General features: G+C 48.8%; 2 protein-coding genes across 2 annotated transcripts in view; one reads left to right on the top strand and one right to left on the bottom strand.

The window, feature by feature from the left end:
* Positions 1-25,280, top strand: part of LOC119374167 (tetratricopeptide repeat protein 8) — a 65,396-nt gene that overhangs the window by 2,510 nt on the left and 37,606 nt on the right. The gene's annotated exons all lie outside the window — the stretch shown is intronic.
* Positions 1,650-14,787, bottom strand: LOC119374168 (interferon regulatory factor 2-binding protein 1). The gene is made up of 2 exons (XM_037644230.2): positions 13,673-14,787; positions 1,650-2,708 (listed from the first exon to the last, which is right to left on the bottom strand). Exons 1-2 carry the CDS (start codon positions 14,301-14,303, stop codon positions 1,954-1,956), a joined length of 1,386 nt encoding a protein of 461 aa, XP_037500158.1. The 5' UTR covers positions 14,304-14,787; the 3' UTR covers positions 1,650-1,953.

Below are 25,280 nucleotides of genomic sequence, written 5' to 3'. Positions count from 1 at the left end.
AGCTGTCTTGAGAAAACCCCCTCCCCTAAAAGCGGCGGCAGCTAGTCTGACGCCGCTTGTGTGATCTCGGTTAAGTAATTCGACTTTTCGCCGAATTCGAACGCACTGGAGCGCGCGTGCACTGTGTCGGTACTTTTCCATCCGTTGCATTGTTAAAAAAAATTCTTCAGAGAGCCATGGGAATGTGCATCTAAATGCTTTTGCGTTTACTTTGTTTTCTGTCTTCTGCTGTTTTCGCAATAGCTGTCTTTTTTGTTTTTATTTATTTTTAAATTATTTTTTTGCACGTCAGGACATTGCCTTTCTTCAGAGCTCTACGTATATAAATGCAGCCAATGTCAAGCACGCGTCTCCTCTTTCGCGTGTAAGTGTTAAAGTTCGCGATGTTATTCACCTCACGACACAAAAAACAAAACAAAAATATGCTCTATCTGCCACCTAAGTTACACTGAAAGGTCAGCGGCCGGATAACCATTAATCTCTGTGGAAGGCAACGTCGTTTAATCGGAATGCTGGAGCATGCTGCTTATTCAGTACTTCATTTCTACTGGTCAGAACGTGGCCTGCATATGCGACATTTTCGCAAGGACTGTCGCGTCGAGGTACTGCTAGCGTCAGTGCGTACAGTAATCCCGCCTATCCCACACCAAACCATGCAAGCGTGTCAAGTCTCGTCGGCTTGCGCTAAGGTACTGTGCCTGATTCCCAATACCTCCGGGTACCCCCCGTATTTTTTTTTTTTTCTAGTGGGGAGAGAGGTACCCCGGCCTGGCGCTCGGTGTTGCGGGAACTAATTTCTCGAGAGCGTGACCTCTACATTCCTCTATCTTGTTCCACTCACCTTTCGCCCTCCCCAGAACGACGCTGAGCCGCGCTACATTCAACTACAATAGTTCATTCCAGTTAGCAGTAGCCGTGCTTTCTCACATAGTGGCTACTCACAAGTTGCAAACGTAAGCGTCTTTCCTACCCTCGAACCTCTACTACTATGTATACTCTTTAGTGCAAAGTCCAGGGACCAGTTCGACCTCATCCAGCGCAGGTCGGCAGCAGCTCATCAGGTCCAGGACTGAGGACTCCACCTAAAGCCCAGGGCCCATCGATCGTACCTCCACTGGCGCGCACAGGCGGTTACTAAGATCATATGTTTTGCTTTCCAATGCTTACTTAGGTTTGAACTTTAGACGTACTGCGCAAGCAGAAAGGAGTAACAGGAACACAGAAAAGAGCGCAGACTGTCTCGCATGAACCAGCTAATCAGCTAGGAAGTTTTGCTTACTCAGGCATATTGTCGTGCAAAGGCACAGCCATTCAGCGAAGGGTAACAATGACACGTCACAGGCGCCTGTGACGTGCAGCTACCGGCGAATGTCACATATGTACTACATGGGTTCGTTCATAAGCACTGCGGCGGAACAGCGCAAAAAACGTAGTCCAGTGTGTTCACTGCGCCGTTTTTTGCGCTGTTCTGCCACACATACCTGTAGTTTCTCCACTCGTGCACTAGCACAACGTGGCCGAATCGACCGGTGGCCAGTCGGCGCCATTCGGCACACCAGTCGCCGACCTCTATGAAGTGACAGGACAGAGAACCTGGCTTCGGCTGTACACATTTCTTTCGGCTTTTTATTATTTACAAGGCGGGCAGGAGGGTGAGGGAGGAGCACACACAACGCGCGCGCCATTGCGGTCCCGCGGTGCAATGCGGAAAGCACAAGGTCGACACAGGCGGACTGTCGACGCGGGTCCGATGGGACGGCGCGCTTTGGATGGGGAGAAGATGTGCGCGCGGCGCAGTTCATCCCTCTCAACAAAGGCCGGGGACCGGCCAGCAGCAAGACGACAACGGCTGCCAACCGCCGTCCGGGCAGGCGGTGGCATTCGCCAAACGGTCGGTGTTTTTTTCCAAAACGGGACGGCAAGGAACCACCCCGATGACGAAGTGAGTTAGGCCTAGGTGTCGGCCGCGGCCGCTGCGGCGGCTGCACCCTTGCTGGCCAACTTGTACTCGTCTCCCAGGATGGTGGCTATCTCGCCCTGCATGAAGGCCCAGGGCACCGAGGAACCGACCAGTGGACACTTCTCGCCGCTCGGGCAGTACACCTCGCTGCCGGAGGCCGCTCCTTGACTCTTGATGCTGTCCCGGGAGCACGGAAAGCAGAACTTGTGCTGGCCCACGGAGGGGCACTGTACGAAATGCGTGTCCTCCAATCGCTCCTGGCAGAGGGTGCACTTGAGCGTCGCTGCTGCGGCAGCCGCCGCAGCAGCCGCCGCCGACTCGGACGAGGTCGCGGCGGACGACGACGACGCCGAAGATGACGACGTCGGCGCCGAGATGGCGCCGCAGTCGGGGTCTCCTCCCGCTCCCACCGTCGCGGCTGCCACAGCGGCGGCCGCGGCTGCGTGTCGAGACGACTTCTTGTGCGCCGCGGCCACCGAGGGCGGCGTCGCGGCGGGCGGGGACTGCCGCGGTGGACGTCCCGCCGAAGTCGCCGCCACGCTGCTGCTCGTCGCCGAGTCTGCGGGCGCCACGCCGTTTCGAGGCGACGTCGGGGGCACCGCCTCGGCGACTGTGAGCAGGGCCGCCATGGGGCCCGGTGCGCCGTTCTGCTGGGCGCCTCCGCTGTCCGGCGACTGGGCCGCGCGGCTGCTCAGAGGCGACAGCGAGCTAGCCGTCGAGCTCGGTGTGCTGCACACGCTCGGGTAACCTGCGAAAGGCAACAACGACACTGCCCGTTGTACACAACACTTGGCGTGGTCACGTACGCAGCGAAAAGTACACATAGGCAACAACGATCGTGCGAAGGAATGCACAGCCTATAAGCGCATCTTGAACCCTAGCAGCGTGCACATGCAAGTGTGCGCGCGACTAGAGTTCTCTCTTCTTTTGTCACCGTTTTCCTTTTTGCTCCAATGTAAGGTGTGTGTGTGTGTGTGTGTGTGTGTGTGTGTGTGGTGTATTATCCACGGCCACATGAACAAGTGCATCACCTGAATAAGCGGCTAACGGGGCTTAGCTGGGAGGATTTCCAAAACCCACAATTTTGCCGACGCTGCTCCTAGAAGCCTAAGCAAAACATAATTGAAGCACTTCGCAATGACGAAATCGCAACAGTGAATACATCCCCCCCCCCCCTTTTTTTTAACATGGAAACGTTTTGAAACAGCTGGAAATCTGCATGCTGCCATTCCACACCGCGGTGACCTCGCTCCGCCGGCTAATTTCAAGCAATGTAAAATCTGACAGGTGCGCCGATCTATAGCGACGTCACACGCGCTTCTCATACAATTTGCGTAAATAGTTTCATCTTTCTATACTTCTCTTTGCGTTACCACTCGTAGCAGCCATCTATACGTCATCTCACGGTACTGCCTCGATCTCGTTTCGACACTCGGCATTTCTTCACGCATCGGTCATTATATAATTACGTCGCCATTAACACAAACGCCGGTAGCGGAAGGGGCTGCCAGTACTCATTGCTCGACCAAGAACTTTGCAACATTGCATAAGTGAGGAGAGTCCATTTGCGCCTCGACAGTTCCGGATTGTATTTCTCGCTTGCTCTTACGAAACGACCACTTTCGCACCGCGCTCACCACGCATATGCGCCACGATGAGTCAGTCGAGCCCGGTTACAGCGAACGGGCGGCTATGACGCGTTAAATTTAGCTCGATACACCGCGATTCTGAATATCCAAACGTTAAAGCAAGAATAAGGGGATCGCAAGGGTAAACGTCGGCAAATACAACGGACCCCTGCAACTGCCCTTGAATGGGCTCTGGTGTCCTACCTGTATAATAATAACCAGCCATTATATGCATATTACACAATACTGACTGACTGACTGACGGATTGATTGATTGATTGATTGACTGATTGAAATGTAACGCAATGATGTCGTTCGCTACAAACGTAACTTCGCCTACCGTCACACTTCAACGCCTCGCGGCGCTAGTTTCCCCCTCAAAAAAAAAAAAGTATGTGTAGTAATGATAACAAAAAATTGAAGAACTTTTAAATCAGCAGGCTAGCGATCTAGTCACACCGACAGCGTCAAACTGCACCGATAGATATAAACGACCGCTGGCTGACAACAATGCGGTGCATAGCGAACGGGTTTATAGTTACTAAGCGAGATGTGTGTAACGACAAACCCACGTACGTATCATACGGGGATAGCACACCGACAACAATGCCGCAGTGCATAGTAAAACTAACGGGTTACTAAGCGACATGCCCGAGTAACGACAAACACGCGTACGTATATGATATACAGGGTCGTCCACATTTGGGGGGTAAAAAACCTTATTGGTATTCAAGCCGCGCATAACCTTCACACGTCTTCAGCTCCGGTGTGCGAAAAAAAGGAATGCGTGCGTGCCTTGTACGTCACGTACCTATGATGATGACGTAAACGAAACGAATAGTTTTTTTTTTTTTCACTTCTGAATTTTATGCAAAACGTATTCAGCTACAAGCTATTGAATACTAACTAGATGTTTCCACTAAAGTACTGGTCGACCTTGTGGACCGAAGCTCATTGTTCTAACAGGACGATAGAAAAAAAAAAAGCGAAAAATAAGCGAGTGACGGGACACGCCCCCATTTTATTTTATTTTTCTTAGCCCTCTGACGCACTGCTGCTGCAGTTGCGAACTGGTGTACCTTTAAGGGGTACTGACACGAGAATTTTCGTTTTTTTTTTTTTGGGGGGGGGGGGGGTCAAATGAAAAGGCCAATCCCTCAAGAGGCTAGAAAATGTACTGGTAAGCGCGAGGGCACCCTGAAAAATTACAATATGTTTTTAAAAGATAGTTCCGGTTCCTGCTGTACCCTGACGTCACGACACAGTATGAGCTTCTCGTCACGTGTCCGCGCAAGATATCGTGACGTTTCCACCAGGGGCGTAGCCGGGGGGGGGGGGAGTTCCACCCCCCCTCCTGAAAAATTTCAATTTTGCTTGCGTATATATACACGCACACATAAAAACGCACGCACAAAAATAAAGTATGGTTGAACCCCCCCCCACCGAAAAAATTTCTGGCTAAGCCGCTGGATTCCACGGCCGCTCCGCGGCTCCGTCAGCGACGCGCAAGCGGCTATGTAGAATGCTTTCGTACGTGAGGTCATCACAACTAAGGTGCGTGAAGCCACCAGAATTGGTAGTGCAGCATAACGTCAGGATGGTGTCGATATTAGCAGGTGCGCCCCGAGAAAATCGACTTTAACGTCAAAATAAAATATCAGCATTCACCGAGCTTCGCACTTGCTCGGAGCCATCTCTGTATACAGGATAATCATTTTTGAGGTTTGACGTCCCAAAAACACGATATGATTACGAGGGACGTCTGTCTGTACACAGGAGATTTGTGTGGCATAGTAAACTCAAGTTCAGAAAATCGGTGTCTGTACCTTTTCAAGCTTTAACTTCAGGGGGGCTACAGTTGAAAGAATAACAAGAATAAATCATGTCGCTTTAAACGCCACGATATTATCACGAAGCACGCCGCAGTGGGGAGACTGATTTCGACCACTTCAATATTAGTGAGACGGTTGTTCAGCGTAACATATGTTTTATACGCTGGGACCATTGTTGTGTATGTATAGCAGCATTATGCACGTCTCGCGTCGCGCTTGAATAAATTAACAACTCCTAGTAGCAGCAGCAGCAGCAGCAGCGCTACATGTGGTCTCGCAGCACAATGCGGCAACCCCCTTCGCCCTACGTTCATTCTGTAAGCCATTGTGCGCATGTTTAACCAGCCGCGAAATCGTAAGAGACTGCGCGATCGAAGCGGTTAACCCTGCTTACTAGAAATGATTTATTGGCTCCATTGTTGCTCCCCTCTCGAAGAAACCGTCGCCAGCTACTATACTGGCGATTACAACCTAAAATAAATGCCAGCTCCGCCAAAAGCCTTCGCTGTACCTCCCACGGGGAATTCGCAGAAATGTCCCATCCAATAGCGCTTACTCATTTTCGTGACGTCAAGCTCTTCTCGAGTGTTTCAGATGATTGACTTTGCCCATACAGGCCAACGTTTGCGTCGCTGGTTTTAGGCCAGGAACTTTAACGCCCTGGTAAATTTCGTCAGGGATTCTGACATCGTTGATAAGCCATGGGTAATGTTTTATGTAACGACCAACCTTTAACTCCTAATATTCGTAGTATTGACATTAGCAGAGGAAAAGTTCTTACGGTTCGAGCGGAAACCAGCTAGCACGACTGACTGTCTTGCACAGGCGAATGGCAGGCTCGCCGCGAATTCGTGGGCGGAGCTAACATTTTCTCTTAGGCTGTAACCCCACGTGTAAGTATTCGTATATGCGCCGTTTTCCCAATAATTGATGTTCTTCTCTATCGTTGTCTTGTCGGCGATCAACCGTTTCCGATACGACAATCTGACCTATTGTGGAGGTCACTTGTAATTTCGCGTTGCCACATTTCATATATGAACGCATGACCGTCGTTGTTGCCTGCTGCAACTGAAGTGCTGAGCCGCCAAGCCCGTGGATGAATGTTCAATTTCCGGCATGGAGGAAAGAAACAGTTAGGAGGGAGAATTGCGCAATACGATAGATAGATAGATAGATAGATAGATAGATAGATAGATAGATAGATAGATAGATAGATAGATAGATAGATAGATAGATAGATAGATAGATAGATAGATAGATAGATAGATAGGAAAGTAGTACCCGTCAGGCACGCAGACGTAAAACTTCACTTGACCCCGTTTTCCCGATAAAACAAGGCTCACGACTTTTTTTACTATTATTACTATTTCGTTTACTTTCGGTTTTCAGGTCTCGCGGTTCGTACGAACAAACCAATGATCTCGAAAAGAGTCCACCCTTATAAAAACACGTTCCTTATGTTCCACGCCTTCGGGCCCGCCAGTACTGCCGGTCGTATTTTTTACCATTCTCCACCCCACATTTACCCACAGCGGTAGTGAATACCTTAGCGGCTGTGGTGTCAGCGCTGCTACGCCCGAGGATGCGGGTTCGATTTCCTGTCACGGTGGCTGCATTTCGGCGATGATGAAACGCAAACACACTCGTGTATTTACTAGGTACGCGACAAAAATTGGTCGAAAACTAATCCGGAAAAGCCCATTACCGCGATCCCCACAATAATGCAGTGGTTTTAAATTTCAATTTATTTACCACCGTATACATTAAATTCGATATGTCAGCAGGTGAAAAAAACTACTCATGTTTACTTTCATAAGCCCGGAGCCACATTTAAAAACACACTGCAACAGCAGCAAATACGTCGCTCAAAGTCATTAACGAGATCACATAAAAGAAGCAGAATACAGCATGTGTTTAAAAAAATTGTCAAACAAGGTATAATAATAATAATAATAATAATAATAATAATAATAATAATAATAATAATAATAATAATTGTTGGGGTTTAACGTTCCAAAACCACGATATGAGTATGAGGGACGCCGTAGTGGAGGGCTCCGCGTGAAACACAGGACTAAAAATAACGCTAAATTTAGTAATCGAGGTACATACGACACACCAAAAGTACAATGTACGAAAAACCTGAGAATTGAATTTTTTTTTTCCAAAGTATATTCATTAAATTTTTACTTGCTATCCTTAAAACCTGGTTGTGCCGAAAAGAGATCCACCGTTGAACATGTGCTTCGAACAAAAGCACCACTTGTATACTCATTATTATTCCAGTGCCGCATTCCACAGTTTTTCAAACCAGAGTTCGTTTTGCTCTACGTAAATCCCATCACACCGGACGTGTGTTTCCGTACGTCATCACTGACCTTTGGATGGATACCGCGACACGCTAACAAAGCCTATACAATGATTTCGCGCGCAATCTTCAAGCGCAGCGCATGTGTCTATTAAAGGGGCCCTAAAGGGAAACAATAAATTATAGTCCGGAAACTCTAACGTCATTAATCTAACCACCGCAGCTTTATTAATAGATGGGAAATTCAATGTCAAAAGTTTCGCTTTAAATTATGCCGCCGAAATCTCCGATGGTGACGTCACGGATTTTGAAGTGCTTTTTTATAATATCTGGGGTTTAATGTCCCAAAACCACGATATGATTATGAGAGACGCCGTAGTGGAGGGCTCCGGAAATTTTGACCACCTGGGGTTCTTTAACGTGCACCTAAATCTAAGTACACGGGCCTCAAACATTTTCGCCTCCATCGAAAATGCAGCCACCGCGGCCGGGATTCGATCCCGCGACCTTCGGGTCAGCAGTCGAGCGCCATAACCACTAGACCACTGTAGAGGGGCCAAAGTGCTTTTTTCGTATGCTTGGCCAGTTTGCCTCAACGAAATTTCCTGAAACTTGGTACGTTATGTCTCCGGCCCCCCTAAGAAGGCAATGTACTTCATTTATACCGATTAGGAACTACGTAGGACCCTAGTTGACGCCGTCAAAATCTATGACGTCACGGCGACCGGTGCGAGAACTTCAAGATGGCGTCGCCATCAGCGTGTTTCCTTTTTGCGCGTTTATCTCGCAGCAAGCGTGGTGTTTTTGGTATCGCGAAAGAGTAACTGATTAACACGAGAAAGATCGTTTTCTCATTAGGGTCCTATTTAAAACAATGCGCCATTACATCGGTACTGCAGTGTCACCTTTTCACTGTTCCTTCAAAAGAAGATTCGAGTTGCTTCCGCTATCACTAAATCGCCTTACACCTAAAGGCTTTGCATACGTCATCGCTGACCTTTGGATGGATACCGCGACGCGCAACAAAAGGCTATCCCGTGGCTTTGCGCGCAACCTCTACGCGCTGCGCGAGTGTATTAACGTCAAGACATCCGAAACTTGCGTCAAGTGCGACACACCGCCACAACCCACATGCTCGAACCTGAGGCGGCTCCACATCCGAACATGCGGATCCTGAACGCATGTAGATGACAACCAGGTGATGACGACAACAATGCATGGTATGTGAAAACAACGCGATGACGTGGGTGAAATGACAACAACGGCACATGACACTGCTACACTGATAAATTCTGAGGTGCCACGTATACGTGGCGAAACCAATATATGTATGATTACGAGGCGCGCCCTAGTCGAGGGGTGGTTTCGAATTTGTTTTGACCACCTGGAATTCATTTATAGTAATACTTTTGTTGGGGTTTAACGTCCCAAAACCACGATATGATTATGAGAGTCGCCGATCGAACCCGCGACCATCGGGTCAGCAGCCGAGCACCGTAACCACTGCGCCATCGAGGCGGACGAAATACTAAATCAGTTCAGACTGACAAATTATTCTCCGATTACTGTAATCTGAGAAACCACAGGTTCGTTATAAGAAAATTAAGGCTAAAGCATCAATTTTTTTTTCGCGCCGAAATCTCGACCCCTGGTTGTCAGTGCGACGTCACGATCTCTTTTTTTTCGTACTGTGGCTACAGTGGCTCAGTAAAATTTTCTGAAACTTGGCTTGTGAAGGGTCTTTTCCCTTAGAACACAATGTAAGCCATTTCTAACCATTGAAAATTATGTAAACCCTAGCAGACGCCTTCAAAAGTCTATGACGTCACGACGAGCTGATGCGGCAACCTGAAGGTGGCGTCGCTACATGCGCCGAATTTTCGCGCGCTTTCTGGTTTACCAAGCTCCTTCTCACTGAAACCTTGGCGTTTTTTCTATATTGGCAAAGCTCGACCCCGCCGAAATGTGCCTGGGAATCGAACCCTCAACCACGGCGGGGTGCGGGCGACTGTGCTACGACGACGACTCCGTGAAGTGGATGATGCCACGATTACGACGACGGCTGAATTACAACGATGAAAAAAAAAAAAATATCACCACAGGACGACGTGTTTGTACTGAAATTCACGTCTGCGCTAACGCACAAATCAGCTGCCGCCGCTGTTTGTTCGCACTAATGCAGTGCCGGCCAACCGTTAAAAAGAAAAGCATTAAGATAAGCAACCAAGAGCCGCAATGCGTGGGGAGAGGTGAAAGCCTCGCTTAAGAAAAAAAGAGAGAGAAAAAAAAAAAGACAAGCCTAGGTCAATACCATTTACCTCGTCGTCCTATAACAAAGTCTAAATACGATTCGATGGGCACTGCGACACCGTACCGAACCGATGACGTATGCTGGCCAGTAAACAAGGCATGATGTATATTATACTTTTTAAAATCCTTAACGTCAATGGATGATAAACAACTCGAGTGGTTCAGTACAGACAGCGGCGGGATATTTTACCTCTACAACCTGTCGTTTGAAGATACAAGAGAAAAACGCTTTTTCCCTTAATGAATTACAATTTCACAATACCGAAACACCACTTTTACCGCAGGATGACGCTTGGCGAGCGAGATAACGCGCGAGATGACAGTGCAGGTGGCGACGTCACCTTTGAAGTTCCCGCATTAGCTCGCCGTGACGTCATAGATTTTCGACTGCGTCTGCTAGGGCCCTACGTAATCGTTTATCGTTAAAAATTGCTCCACAATGTCTTCTATGAAACCCAAAGTCTTAACAGAGCAAGTTTCGGGAAATTTCATAGAACCAACGTGACAAAGATAGGTGGAAAGACTCCGAAAATTCGTGACGTCACGAAGTCATTCACGAGCTGAACTTTCGGTGCGAAATTCAAGAATGAAAGTATAACCTTCATTTCCTTTTCTAACAATTATCATACGGCGGAGAAATTGATGAAAACAGACTTCCGAAAGAATGATTCTGATTTAATGTTGCACTTTAGTGTGCCTTTAGGCCGCAGATATTCTGATCGTCTGAAAAAAAAAAGAAAAATCTGTTTTGCTGTACGAGAGTAGGCCGGTATACACAACCGCTGGCGCATTTCCACTAAATTTTCACGGCTAGTTGCGCCAAGTTTAGTTTGGTTCCATCGCGCTGGCAGACGTTATCAGTGGCTCTCAAACACAAGTACACATTACCGCAACGCCGCCCACTTGTGATTCATCCCGGACGGTACTGGCGATACGGTATCTGAGACCTTGGCCACACTTATCAATGGATCCTCCGGCGGTATTTAAAACTCGCGCGAAAGCGCTGTTTGTCGGAAAGACAGCAGAGACATATGCAAATGAAGCAGAGCTTGGAGAGAAAGCCAGTTACAAAAGAACAACGGGCTACTATTAACGGAGACCTCATCTGGTGACACGTTTAAAGCTTGCTAAACTAAGCTCCAAGTGCGTTCTTGGGTTGATCCGCCTCCTAACACCACACAGTACCTCGTGTACAGACCCGAAGGTCGCGGGATCGAATCCCGGCGCATTTTGATTGAGGCGGAATGCTAGAGGCCAGCATTTCCGGAGCCTTACACTACGACGCCCCTCATGATAACACCGCTGTTCTGTGGTATAAAACTCCAACAATTATTATTACATTACCGCACAATACTGCTGCACGAGGGCACGCTGCAATCAGAAACACCGGCGATGCCCGCCACAAACGTGGCCTCCGAGAAGGCCGACGGCAGGCGACGGCTGTCTCGGAGGCCATACACACTTTTCCCGCTCATCGCTAGCGCTCGTTCGCCCCGCTCGCGCATGCTCAGCTGGCTTTAGCAGACGAAGCGACGTCGCTTCGACTCCTTCCGTTTTCCGTGTACAACTCCAGGAAGTGTGCGACGTTCGCGTCACCCGTAAAGACTCTTCCAGTGTGCGCAATGTGAAAGCGAATGACCAAGTAAAGGGAAGTGACGCAATAGGCCGTAATAAGCGACGGTAGCCTTTAAATCACAGCAGCGTGGAAAGGAAGCGCGCCGTATTCACATTTGCTCACGCTCTTAGCTGGGGAAACACGGCGCAAAATGAACACTGTACACTGGACGAACGCTGTCCAGTGTACCGTGTTTTCTTCGCCTTTCTGCGCTGTGTTACCCCAGTTAAGCATTTACCAACTCGCCCAAATCAAAGTCTTGCTCACGCGCATAGCGATCGAAGCCCCGGCCACGGTGTATTATAACACCGTGGCTGCGGCGTACAATTTCTTTTTCGGCTCCCTGAACAAACCATGCACCGAAAGGTGTCACAGACCGAAAACCAGCAATCACACGTCGCCGTTCGAAGTGGTTCGGTGTAGTTAGGTCTACTAGTGCCCCGGATACAGATAACTAGCTTAACAAAACTCATTGCTGTGCTAGTTGGTTCATAATAGACAGCCAGCTTTAGAATAGGGGACGCAAAGATAGTGTTCACGCCAGCAACGAACAGGACAACACAGGACAGCGCTTGTCCTGTGCATCAGAGTTCTTTCTATGTCCTGTGTTGAGTCCGCGCTATTTAGTATTTCAGGACTCAGAACTAGCTTTTCGCCACCCATAAACTGAGCCGTAACCCTGGAGATGGTTTCGGAATAAGCACTACGCGAGGACATCTTGGGCATACGTGCATTTTTATTACGTTTTTTCCCGCCCCTATGTAACTAGCCGGGACGAAGCACATGCGACTACTTCATCGCTAACGCTGGTCACGCGTAAGCCTCGTCGGGACGTATACACGACGAGGCAGGAAACGGCAGTGAGGAATGTCCATTCGGAATAACAATCTCGGCGTCGAAAAAAAAAAAAAGCTTGCGCCGAGCGAAGCGGTCGAAGCTGCAGCGGCACGGACCAACCAACCGGCTGCCTGACTGTCCTTGCAACAGCGGAATCTTTATTAATTTTTTTTTTCTCTTCTCCCCCACCGTACGCGATAGATCGAGAGATGCCACAAGGCAACCGAGCGCGACCGCTTGCTGGCGTGACGGCGGCGTTCAACGTCACCCTCTAGGCCTGCCCCACCAACTGCATGAAGGAAGGAGGGGAGGGCGGCGTTCACTCAATCGACGCGGCAAACGGACAGAGAGAAGCAAAAAGGGTGAGAGTAGTGGAGTCAAAGCGTGTGGTGATGTCGAGTGCGCGGGCTAGTGACGTAAGCGCGGCGGAAAACAAAGTTAAACACAAAACGAGACAACGCGGTCGGTCGGTAACTCGCCGTCGCAGCCGCGCTCCCTCCCTCAAAAACGACGCGCCTCCTCTCGCACCACACTCGTCCGGCAAGCAAGAAAATGATCGCTCGTGTTTATCTCTCGCCGCGTCGACGTTATTTTGCGTCGTCGTCCCGACCGCGCGGCTAACTCGATCTTATCTTACCGCTCTCAGCGGGCCCCGATAACGCCGTATCGGTGCAAAAAATAAACCCCGCTACCGGTTAGGCCTAATCGTACAAACGGAGCAAACAAGCTCCTCCTCGCATGCAGCAGTTTCCATCGAACGAAACAGCAGACAGAACAGCAGCCTCGGGGCGCGGAGGACTTCGAGTACACGTCACGTTCGCCCTGTCCTCGCGTCCGCGGCGGCGTCGTCTCACGCTTTCTACGGCAGGGTCGCTTTCGTACCGGATCGATACGCGCACCACCCTTCGTTACGGCGACCGCAGCTGCCGGCTCCCCCCTACGCGCCCCCAACAACTTTGGACCGGTCCCCCCGGCGTTCGCTCGCGCGAGCTGCTACGCCGGAACGGCTACGTCACCAACGCGCTGTCGCCCATGACGTAAGCGAGCCCGGCGACCTGCCACCTAGGGATTCGTAGGCGGGTGGGGGGAAGTGAGGGGGGGGGGGGGCGAAAAAAAAAATGCACGCGCCAGCCGCTCTAGGCGAGGAGAGCGATGGCGCCAGCGCTTTTTCAAAACGCTCACCTGGCGCATTCTTGAGCGACGTAGCGGCGTCGAACGAGTACACCCGTCCCACCATCTCTTTCTTGTAGCGCACGTCGAACGGCACCCCCATGACGGCGGTGGGCAGGGACTCGCCTCGCGTGAGCGGGGGTCGCGGAGGCACCGCTTCGTCGAGGGCTTGCAGAGCGGCGGCCCGCTTGCTGGACGGCTCGTCGTCGTCGTCTCGCTCTCGCTTGCACGGCACGACGCCGCCGGAAGCCTGGGCCGCCCGCGGGTCTGCACCTCGCATCCGCTGGCTGTACTCGAGCATGGCGGTGCGACGCTCGAAACGGTCCATCACGGGTGCCATGGGAGCGCCCGGCGCCGCTGCACGATGCTGCTGCTGCGGCTGCGGCACCACTTCGGGCGGCGGCGCTCCGTTCAATCCTTTGTAGAGGGGTCGCGCTACGGCCTCGGGAAATCCGTGTGCCCGCTTCATCTGGCGCGCGGTCTCCAACACGACCTCGATCCGGTCAGCGCCTTCGTAGTTGACGCAGCCTCGGCACACGGGCTCCGAGAAATCGTGCAGCATGGCCCACGGCATGCGGGGCAGGTCGCACAGGTAGCAGTGCTGGCGGTGACTTCTAGACATGAGCGCCGACATCTTGACCATGGGCTTAATAATCCACGTTCTGCGGGGGGCACGGCAGACGACCAATGGGTCGCCCCCAAAACACAAGCCTCTGTCGCACAGCGGTCAAGCGGCGGACGCCTCGAGCAGCAAAACAAACCCGGCGCAGCAAAATGGTGCCCGCTCGCGAAGCTCGAGGGGCGCGCTCTGCGCATGCGCCAAACCCGGTCGCGAGCACAACGAGGAAAGGCGGCACGCACGCTGACTGCCGCTCACGTCATCGCTTCAGCTGAGACGACGTCACCCGCACGCCGAAAGAGCAACGTCGGCCGCCGCCTCCCAAACGTTTCCTCGTCGTGGACTCTCCCTACCCTGTCTCCGCGCGCCTGACCTAGGCCGGGCTGCGCGCATTCTGGCATATCGAGGGGAGGTGGGCTGGTCCCGCGCTGGGGCGCGCAACCCCGATATAGCTGGCGTCTGCCATGTCTGAAATTCGTGCTCCCGCGTGCGCATGGCGTTTTCGCTTTATCCTTATCGTAGTAGAGAACGCGTGGACACGAAGTGTTGTCGCGCTCCACTAGCAAACGAACTTGCTCTGTTGTTCCGAGACAAACTTGCGTTTGCACAGCTCTTCGGTAGTCGTCGCGCGTTGGTGCTTCTTCCTGTTCCCTAAGGTCGCGCCGCTTATGCGCTGCTTTTGTTTTGCCTTGAGGAGCGCGAATGTGCCGCTTGTTCTTGCCGGGCGTCTTGCCAATCCCTGACGTACGCCGTGCGGCTTCCGCGGGCGTATCCTGCTCGTAGGGGCGGCCGCTTTTAGTTTGCGTCGTCCTTTTGGGAACCCTTTCCCAGTCGTGGCCTTTGATCCCGACTCGTACGAGACGCCGCGGCAGCCGGTCGGCGCAAGTGCTAGTTGATGCGCGCTGGGGAGTCGATACTCGTTTGCCTCGCTCCACTCGCCGCACGAGCTTTTTGCTCTTTTTAAAACACTTATCCTGTTCTTCAACTCGCCGCTGGTGCAAGCGGTTTAGTTATTGCTCTGTTCTCTCGGCCTCGATGAAAGTTCTGGCGGGGGTTTGGCCGGCTTCCCGCCTCTCGCGAGTGAACCATTACGTGGCTCGTGAGACAACGTTGGTAACGAAGAGCAGATGTATTGGTATACTCGCTTGTGTAATCGCGAAATGTCGAGTGACGGATTTGGCCAATGAGAACCATAATCGCTTAAAAGGCTGAAACGCTTGCTCAATACGATCGTGTGCAACAGGGGGAGGGGGGGGGGTGCGAGAGGTGGTCATGCATTGGCGTAGCCACAGGGTAATCAACCCTCCCATGGTATGAATGATGTATACATAGGCACGCACACGTAGAAACACACGCATGAACATACATAAAACGTAGGATTAACCCCCGCACCCAAAACAATGTTTCTGCTATGCCCCTGGGGCCATGCTCACACCCCTAATGGGTCAGGGTGCAGGGACGGAAAGGCTAACTTGCCCTGGGTAACATTTATTATTTTGCAAGTCACACAACACCTCTTCACGATGTTGCGCCGTACTCCCTTATGGTTTGCAGAAAAAGGCGCTTCTCGGTCCGTACCTCAAACCGATATCATCAATCAATAACAACACTTCTTCACGATGTTGCTTCGTACTCCCTTATGGTTTGCAGAAATAGGCGCTTCTCGGTCCGTACCTCAAACCGATATCATCAATCAATACCTATGATCAATGAGCACTGAGTGCGCTCGAAACGCGCGGGAGGTGGTGATCACAAAGCCGTGTTGCGTTTGCATCGGCTGAAAGAACATGAAGGTCGGGACCGTAAGCTCCTCACCCATGGCAGCAATGAACTTTGCGTTCACGTGCGACAAAATCTGCACGAATGGAAATGAATGAATTGGTATTGATTAATACATCGTACCTAGAACTCATGATATAAAACAATAGACAAAAAAAAAACAACCGAACAAGCGGTTCGCTTCGTGTTCAGACCGGTCTCTTGACTATTGACACATGTAGAAACCAATGCGGCGATGTGATCCGCATTTTCTTTTTTATTGAAATAGAAAATAAGTAAAGAAGTTGGCGCAATTCCTTGGTGATGGCTACGCTTTCCTCTTGGTCAATAAAAACACAATTTAAGTTATAGATAGATAGATAGATAGATAGATAGATAGATAGATAGATAGATAGATAGATAGATAGATAGATAGATAGATAGATAGATAGATAGATAGATAGATAGATAGATAGATAGATAGATAGATAGATAGATAGATAGATAGTACAATAACATTAATCTCTCGTCGGATAGTCGCGGGGCCCGAAAGGCAGTTAATGTGTCTCTTCTACGAAAGTCATGTATACTTGTCAACAATTGGTCAGGACTCGCAAAAAGGAGTAACACATACTCTCTTTTTTTTTTTCTTAGAGTATAGATTTGTCTCTTCAGTTATCAACCCGCCACTGCGGTCTAGTAGTTATGGTGCTCGACTGCTGCAGACCCGAAGGTCGCGGGATCGAATCCCAGCCGCATTTTCGATGGGGGCGAAAATGCTTGAGGCCACGTGTGTACGTATAAATTTAGGTGAACGTTAAATAGCTCCAGGTGGTCGAAATTTCCGGAACCCTCCACTACGTACGGCAACCCTCGTGATCAAAACGTGGTTTTGGGACGTTTAACCCCAACAATTATCGTTATATTATCTTCAGTGATCGCACCCCGACCCTCAATGGCTTCGACGTTGTCCCAGATTACGGTAGTGACGTCTTCGCGCGATTATCTCGAAAGTTCCTTGTCGCCCTTAGATTGAGCGCGGCTGATAGCAGCAGGCAATCGGTTCTTCGAACACCTCCTATCATTGAACGTCATTGGTTGCTATCGCCGCCGCCAAGTTGTACGGAGGGCCGTATGTTCCGTAGGGTTTCGACTTTGTGTTGTTGTTGATTCATCCTGATGGGAACTGATGCGCGCAAAAGACAGGGACACAAGAAGGCACACAGATGTACAGACGAAGCGCAAACTAACAACAGTTTATTGGCACCCCCTATACTTTCCTTGGCATTGGTGTCTGTTAGTTCTCATTAATCACGTGTAGTACCAGTGAGATATGCTATTTCTTTGTCTGATAAAGAGATAGATGGCATGCTGATGCATTTGTCTTTGAGACATGAGATATTGTGAGCTTCCATGATTAGGCGTGTTGATTCCCTTTCGCTCTTTGCAACAGTGCAACTTTGATAACCAGGTTCGCAACCACATTTTTCGCAATGAATGGCTAGCCACCCCCCTGTTTCGTTTTTCACGTGGGGGTGGTTAGCCTGCAGCTGCTGTTTGAATGAAGAAATATTGTTTGACGCTATAGAAACGTTTGAATGAGACCTGGTAGCTTGCGATAAAGCGAAGGTACGACATTATAAGAGCGGTGAAGGACTTCAATAGGCTTGCCCCCCCCCTCCGAGCTCGTGTATATAACAGGCGCATGCCCCAAATATTTTCTCCGACATTTGTGTGTTTTCTCGCGTTCTCTTCAAGTGGATAGCTGCTGCCTCAGTCAGGCACTTAGGCAAGCCCCCCCCCCCTCCCCCCCGAAATTCGTCCAGCCTTCTATATCCCGGGCAACTTTCTTTTTTCTTGCCATGGAAACACTTTCTTTCGAACAATTAGGCCTTGGGCCCTCCCCGAAAAAAAATCCTGGCTACGTGCCTGGCCTCAGTTATAGCACGGCAGGCTGTTATATAGTGTTATCATACTGATTCTTAACAGCAGAACTGTTTAAGCTAGCCGTAATGTGTGCGGCCTATCTGAGAACTATCATCATCACGAACGGGTACGTGCCACATAAATTGGGCAGATCCCGCTACTCACCGCTGGTTCTCTAAGAGAGAGAGGGGAAACTATAGAAAGAAAGAAAGAGAGAGATAAATAATGGGAATAAAGACATAAAAAGATAGAAGGACTTGACAGTGCGAAGCTGCCATACTATAGGTAACGGGAAAGGCAAAGGCGGCTGCAAGAACAGCCCGAAGCGATGGAAGCCCTACGCGAACGACGACGTGCCCGTAGACCTATGGGAGGTACGAGCGCTCGGTTCTGGAGTTTGGACATCCGTATCGTGACTAACCTAGCTAAAGCCTAGCAACAACCCATAGAAGCAACCAGATTAGCCTTCAGAATCGTCCAGTGTCGCTGTTTCAAGCCTTGCGCGATTTAGTGCAAGCTTCGTCAACCTTTTTTTTTTTCTTTTCACTCGAACAAATACGTTCTTTACGTGTTCATAAATTTCAATGGTATATGAATCATTGTTTCTTCCTTTGTGTCTATTTTACATGATCTCCCTTGTCCTGCGATCAATCCCGTTTGTTTGTTTGTTTGTTTGTTTGTTTGTTTGTTTGTTTGTTTGTTTGTTTGCTTACACTTTCAACTATCTTCTACTTCGTTGCCAATTTTCTTGACCGCTTCCTCCATACTGAGTTCAGGTTTATGAGGTACAGATACCGGTGCACGTTAGCCAGCCCTTTTGCATTGTTTTTTTTTTTCATTTCTTTTTTTTTTTCATTTGGGTTCCCGAGCCTTCCATAAGAGAACTAATTCTAATCAGGTGCGTCTTCCGAAAGCCGGAGAAGCGAAGGGCAAAGTTAGTTTAAAAGCCGCTGTCAATTATAGTTCATGGTTATACCACGTAACACACCCCCCGCCCCTTTCTTCCTTTCAATGTCAATCAGCTCTATTAACGCTTAACGCTAACTTCTAAACGCCGCCGCGATCTCCGATTTCAAGCAGTGAACACGAATTTGCGAACGTCAACGCCGATATAAATTAATCGCATAGACTCATAATCACTGCAGCCCCGAAATACGCGCGTACGCTGCGTGTTCCACGTTCGCCGCATTCCAAGTCTTATCGATTACCTTGATGGATGCATGGGTAAGTATTTCCTTTGTTTACGTACATACTGCAGCTGCATGCACCGCTTGACTAAGGTTATAGCTTCCCGTTGAGTTGATATCGCGGCAGTAACCATATTCCTTCACCAGAAATGATGATCCCATGCAGATGCCTCCGCGCTAAAAATTGAGACCTGCAGACATAGGTGGCTTCAATGACGCACGCATTTGCGACTAACACCAAATTCCTTGCATTGTGCGCCTGTGGAACTGCGTCATCCGCGGATACATCAGCGCATGTGATCACTCTAAGCAATGTGATTGATTAGATAGTATGCTTTGTAACGAGCGGGCACATTCCAACGTAGATAGATAGATAGATAGATAGATAGATAGATAGATAGATAGATAGATAGATAGATAGATAGATAGATAGATAGATAGATAGATAGATAGATAGATAGATAGATAGATAGATAGATAGATAGATAGATAGATGTGACAGAATGAGTAATGAAGACAGACAGGATGGATGGATGCTGCGAGCGTCCGTTCTGAAAAAAACCTGTAAGCTTTCTAAAAAGACCCTTTGAATTGATAGTTTAGCTTTCTGAGCTTTCTACGGTGGAATGAGTTTGGTTTGCATGCAAATAAATAGAATGGAAATGCTAGGGAGCCTTCATGTGTGCGCGCCCCCTCCGTTTTTGGGGCGCGCATACATGAAGGCTCCCTAGGAAATGCTATTTAGGAATAGCATTTATATGATACTACTGACCGCCTCTTGGTAATATCTGTCGCGGATGTGCTCGCTTTCACCGTGCTGTCCCTAAAACACGGGGCTTAGTGTTCACGCAGGCTAGTGCCCACAAATACCCGGCTGAACATCGCCACATCACACTAAAGCATGTTCCTACTCTTGCCTACTTCTACTACTTCTACTACCACCACTAGTACTAGTTCCTTCACAGCAGTACACATCGCGAACTTATGCACCCCACCAACACAACCACCCCCCGAACTCATCATTAAACCCCCACCTCCTCTCCACCTCCCCCCCTCCCACCTTGCCCTGCTTTCTGGTAACATTACAGTGTACTAGTAACATCCATTTGAAATCGAATTTTCGGATATAGCCATGGTCCACATGCGTCCTTTTATTAACCGTACCTCGCTTTTTAACCCGACCTCGGACTCGGGTTTCGAAAATAAAAGTTTTTTTTCTCTCTCTCTCTCGCTTAAAAAAAAAGGTATTGTTCTTAGCGCCACCCACTGGTAATTCCGAGAACTACGAAACGAGAATGCTAGGCGATAATGAGCGTTGTTAGCGTTGTCTCGCGTAGTGTTTCGACTCGTTAATGGCGCCCCCGGCATATGCACTCGGAACAATCTTCTTCTTTTTTTTTTTTTTTTTTTGCCAGAGAGGCTGCTCTCAGCGTGCGCACCGCAGTCTCGAGCGAACACAGAGCCGTGATGACTCAGCGCGCGGCGCAGCCGACGCCGCAGGTGTTTCGATTCACGCACCGAGCGCTTGGTGCGAGCGTACACAAGCGCGCGCATCCAAGAGAAAACCTGCCCCCACCGTACGGCACGCCAGCTGCGCGAACACGAACGAGAGACGTCGGTCAGTGCTCATACGGTCCCTGTAGTGCCCATGTGCGCGGCTTCTGTTCTTGCTCCACAAATAACGCGATAACCCCCCCCCCCCCCCCCCCGCTTTTTTTTTTTTTCGCTCGCAATTAAAGAAGATCGATGGACGCCCTGCCTAACATTTTATGCAGGTCACAAGTTCTTATCCCGCTCTGCTTTTTCCGATCGCAGGGGCACGAAACCTGTGAAGCAGCAGGCAAGAGAGCAACCCTTTCGCAAACGGCACAGGACTCCGAAACAAGCAGCGCATATGCGATCTCGGAGGTTGTGCTTCTTAGATTCCACTTGCCGCCACACTGTGTGCTGGGACGCTGAAGTCGCTAGCGGTGCTAATGATCGAGAAGACAATCACACAGTGAACGCGACGAGGGACGTCGGTCAGTGCTTGGTCAGTGCAAAGGTGGTTTCAATTAAACCTCCTTGTTCAGTGCCCATACGGCGAATATGCGCGGCTTCTGCTCACGCTCCAGAAATAGCACAATCTCCGTTTCCCTTTCTTTTCCAGCTCGCAATTAAATGAACCACGCGTATGATCGATGGACGCCCTGCCCAACATTTTTCGCAGTTCACAAGTTCTTATCACCGACTGCGATAACAGGATCACGAAACCTGTGAAACAGCAGGCAAGAGAACAAGCCTTTCGATACACTTTCGCGAACGGCGCTGGACTCCGAAGCACGCCGTGCAGGAGCAATCTCGGAGGCTGTGCTTCCTTAGATTTCGTTTGCCGCCACACAGTGCACTGGGGCGCTAAAGTCGCTAGCGGGCCTGAATACGTTTTTTCATTGCTTTGGGTCACCGTGGTTGGGGCACTAGCCTGCACTAGGGAATGCACAATGAAAAATAGAATGATGAAAAAAAAAAAGATTCAAGTAGCGGAGAAAGCAAAATAATCTAAAACGACAAAGCCGTCACCAATGAAGCACACGACTCCCATTCGGTGCAACGCGTACGCTATTGTCAGGCTAGTCAGACGATTCCCATCCTAAAAAATACAACTATTCTCAGAGCCATAATTAGTTGCAACCTTACAACATGCGTTTGTGTTGTTCGTGTCTCTATGCGCGGCGAAGCGCTCGGACTGGACATGGGACTGACTGGACGACTCGGCGAATGTGGTCAGAGAACATCTACAGCGCTGAGGTCACGCATCTTCACGGTCACTAAACGGCTCGTCGGCACTGAAATCTCTGCCGTATATCGTGACGTACTTCGAGTGTCGGAGGCGCGGCACAGTTGAAAAGGCAAAGGCTGCGCATTGACGTCACTGAGACCGCCGTGTTGAAACACCAGCATCGGAGGACGCGACGTTTGCGATGTCACATTAATGTTATCAAAACATCACATGCAGGTTCTTCCTTTATTTACGCGTTCCTGCCACGTCGTTATCAGACTTGAAACAAGTTAATCGCAACTTGTTTGTCATCAAAGCCGTGATCGTGGAGTGCCAGTTCGTTCAGAAGAAGGCCACTTTTTCGCTTCTTTTATTTATTGCGGCTTGGCGTAGTCGGCGACGGTCAGCCCTCGGGAAGGTCCGCGGGTGCGATACCGCGGTTCGTTCTTGCGGGCTCCCGTGGCGAGTCCTACGTCGGCGACACCGCAATGGCGGTACATTGGATGTGTTATATGTTTTGTGTGCGCTATGCTCTCTGTCGCGTTTGTATTGGAATTACTACTAGATTATAGTCATGTTACTAGTTATTTAAAAGACTCGACTGGACAGCTCGCCGTTATGTAAAAGCAGCCAATAAATGTAGACGTATTCTTTTCCTCGACGGCGTGACTGGGTCCGTGTGTTCCATGAACGCGGATCATTTCCGAGATCCCACAACTTCAACTCGACCAATCGAGAGCTCGTACCCCCATGACATCACGTGAACAGACTGCAGGCTGGAGCTGAAGTTCAGCGCTGTTTTGTTCGTGTTTTTGTTTGTCCATATTTTCTTAAATCTTGCGCTGCTGCTTTCGAGACCATGTACAACTAACCAGCTCGCCAGTACCACCTAAGCAAGGAATTGATAAATTGCTCTTGAATATCCCTATAGTTTCGTTTTATTTCGTGGTAACATGTTAATTGTAATAAGAACAAACGAAGGCCACTGTTCCACTCTCTAATTTCGCTCCGGAATGCTACAAAGTCTGCGCGTCAGTTTTATAAGTCATCGGTTTCCAACATTTTTAGGGGCGAAGCTCCTTAGGGTCGAGGCTTGTCTGCCGTTGCGTCGTAGCCAGCCGCTAGTACTCGGAGCGCTCGCGCCAAAGAGGTCTTTTTCCTCTTGTTTTTCGAGCATCTTGATGATGATGACATTAACGCAGGCAAAACCACATATAAAAAATTGAAAAAAGAGGAAGCAAGCGAGAAACGGAGAGAAAGAAATAAAAAAAATAGGAAGAAAAATAGAAATAAAGATAAATAAAGAGAAAAAGAGAGGAGGAAAGAAAGAGAAAACGGAAGATAAACAAAGAAGGCTGCCCAGCTCCGCGCTAGAGGGATTTGCATTGACCTCGTCTTCTCAAATTTCAGGTTGGATCCCATACAATACCTTTGGCTTTACATTTCACGGATCATAAGGCGATCATACTGAAAGGAAAACGCCGCCCACATCTCAACACCATATACGCAGTGTGATTGCCAAACAACTTTGTATATACTGTACACACGTGTTCTCACGTCTTTGCACGATCGAGTGGGCAATGTACGGGGGATTCACGGTTAATGATCCCCCGGAGCTTCGCCCACTCGTCATCATTCACTTCGTGGATATGCTGTGATTTTTTTTTCTCGAGATTTGAACCGTTCAGTGACGTTGTTCTTGAACCGTTCAGCCTTCGGCTCATATAGAATACAATGCAGTGCATCTTTCGTAATACATATTCAAATATATTGTCGTCAAAAATCTATGACGTCACGGGGAGCTACGAAGGGGTCTTCCAAGATGGCATCGCTATAGACGTCGTTCTTTAGTTCGTGCGTCTTTCCTGGCTTTACGAAACGTGTTAATTCTCGCGACAAGCGTAGTTTCTTTTTTCTTCTTTTTTTTTTTAAATAAAGGCAACCCATCAATGTAGATCAAGCCGGATTCGTGGAAATTTAACCGAGTGTTTTCATCACCTAAGTTTATCGAGCAGTTTTAAAATGTTGTATTGTCTTCCCGGTGGCATGGAAGGAGAAAGGTAGAAATACATGTCCATGTCCTTTTTTTTTGTGCATTGTGCCCTGTGTGTTACTATTTTAAGTGCGCCAGTACAAAGGTTTCTAAGTTGTTCCTACGCGCTAATTAACAAACGTTTAATAATAATAATAATAATAATAATAATAATAATAATAATAATAATAATAATAATAATCAATCAATCAATTAATCAATCAATCAATGATTTATTTAACGTGCCCAGGAACAACCGTAAGGTCTTTGTGCTGGCGCACGCAAAAAAAACAATAAAAATAAACAATACAATACAGACAGTTTTCAGAAATAAAAAGAGCAAAAAACACGTAGACAAAGAGAAATGAACACAAAAGGGGAGGAGTAAAATAAGACAACACGAGAAATATTGACGGGACATAAAAAATTAGATTGCATATATACAACTATGTGGAAAGACTGAGAAGGGAAGACTTTGTACATTGTGCCACACTATGTCAAAACAGTGCAAAGCTCGGATAAAAAGAATGATTGTGGGCTATGAAAAACGTCAAGATCAAGAAAATTAACATTATAGAGACTTTGTATTCTGTGAACGGTAGAGTGTTGGAAGAAGCAGGCGGGTACATGAAACGGTCTGTTCTCTCTGGTTAACTTACGCGGAATTCGAAAATTTACACAATTGAGAAGTACAGGGCAGGATATGATACCGTGGACTAGCTTGTAAAGAAATAAGAGATCAGAGCGATTTCGTCGGCAGTGAAGTGATGGCAGTGATAATAATTCAGCAGTACTTGAACGAGATCCAGAGTCATTTTAGCAAAGCGATGGTTATATATGCTGAGGAAATTTTTTCTGGACTCGTTCAATGGTGTTACCGCTGGATTGAGCAATGCCATTTCCATATCACGGACGCATACTCAAGTTGCGGAAGACATATTGCTGTGTACAATTTGTGTAGGGCCATGGGAGACCTGAATTCTCGAGATATTCTACAAACACATCCGAGAGAACGAAGGCCCCGCATAGCAGCACGCTTAACGTGAGAAGAAAAGTTTAACGCGCTGTCAACAACAACACCAAGATCACTGATTTCATAAACCTTGCATAACGGCACAGAATTGACAAAGTATTGAAATGACACGCTAGATGTTTTGCGAGTGATAGACATGAATTTTGTCTTTGAGGTATTTAGAGAAAGGTTATTGCCGTTGCACCATTCGGAAAAAGAACACAAATCTGACTGCAGCAAGCGACAGTCGTAAACTGAATGAATTTCCTTAAATATCTTGATGTCATCGGCATACAAGGGAAAGAAGAATACGATGGCAAAAGACATC

Source organism: Rhipicephalus sanguineus, chromosome 11 (assembly GCF_013339695.2).
Source record: "Rhipicephalus sanguineus isolate Rsan-2018 chromosome 11, BIME_Rsan_1.4, whole genome shotgun sequence".
Lineage (NCBI taxonomy): Eukaryota > Metazoa > Arthropoda > Arachnida > Ixodida > Ixodidae > Rhipicephalus > Rhipicephalus sanguineus.
The sequence above is the reverse complement of the archived record's forward strand: the minus strand, read 5'-3'. Positions and strand labels throughout refer to the sequence as shown.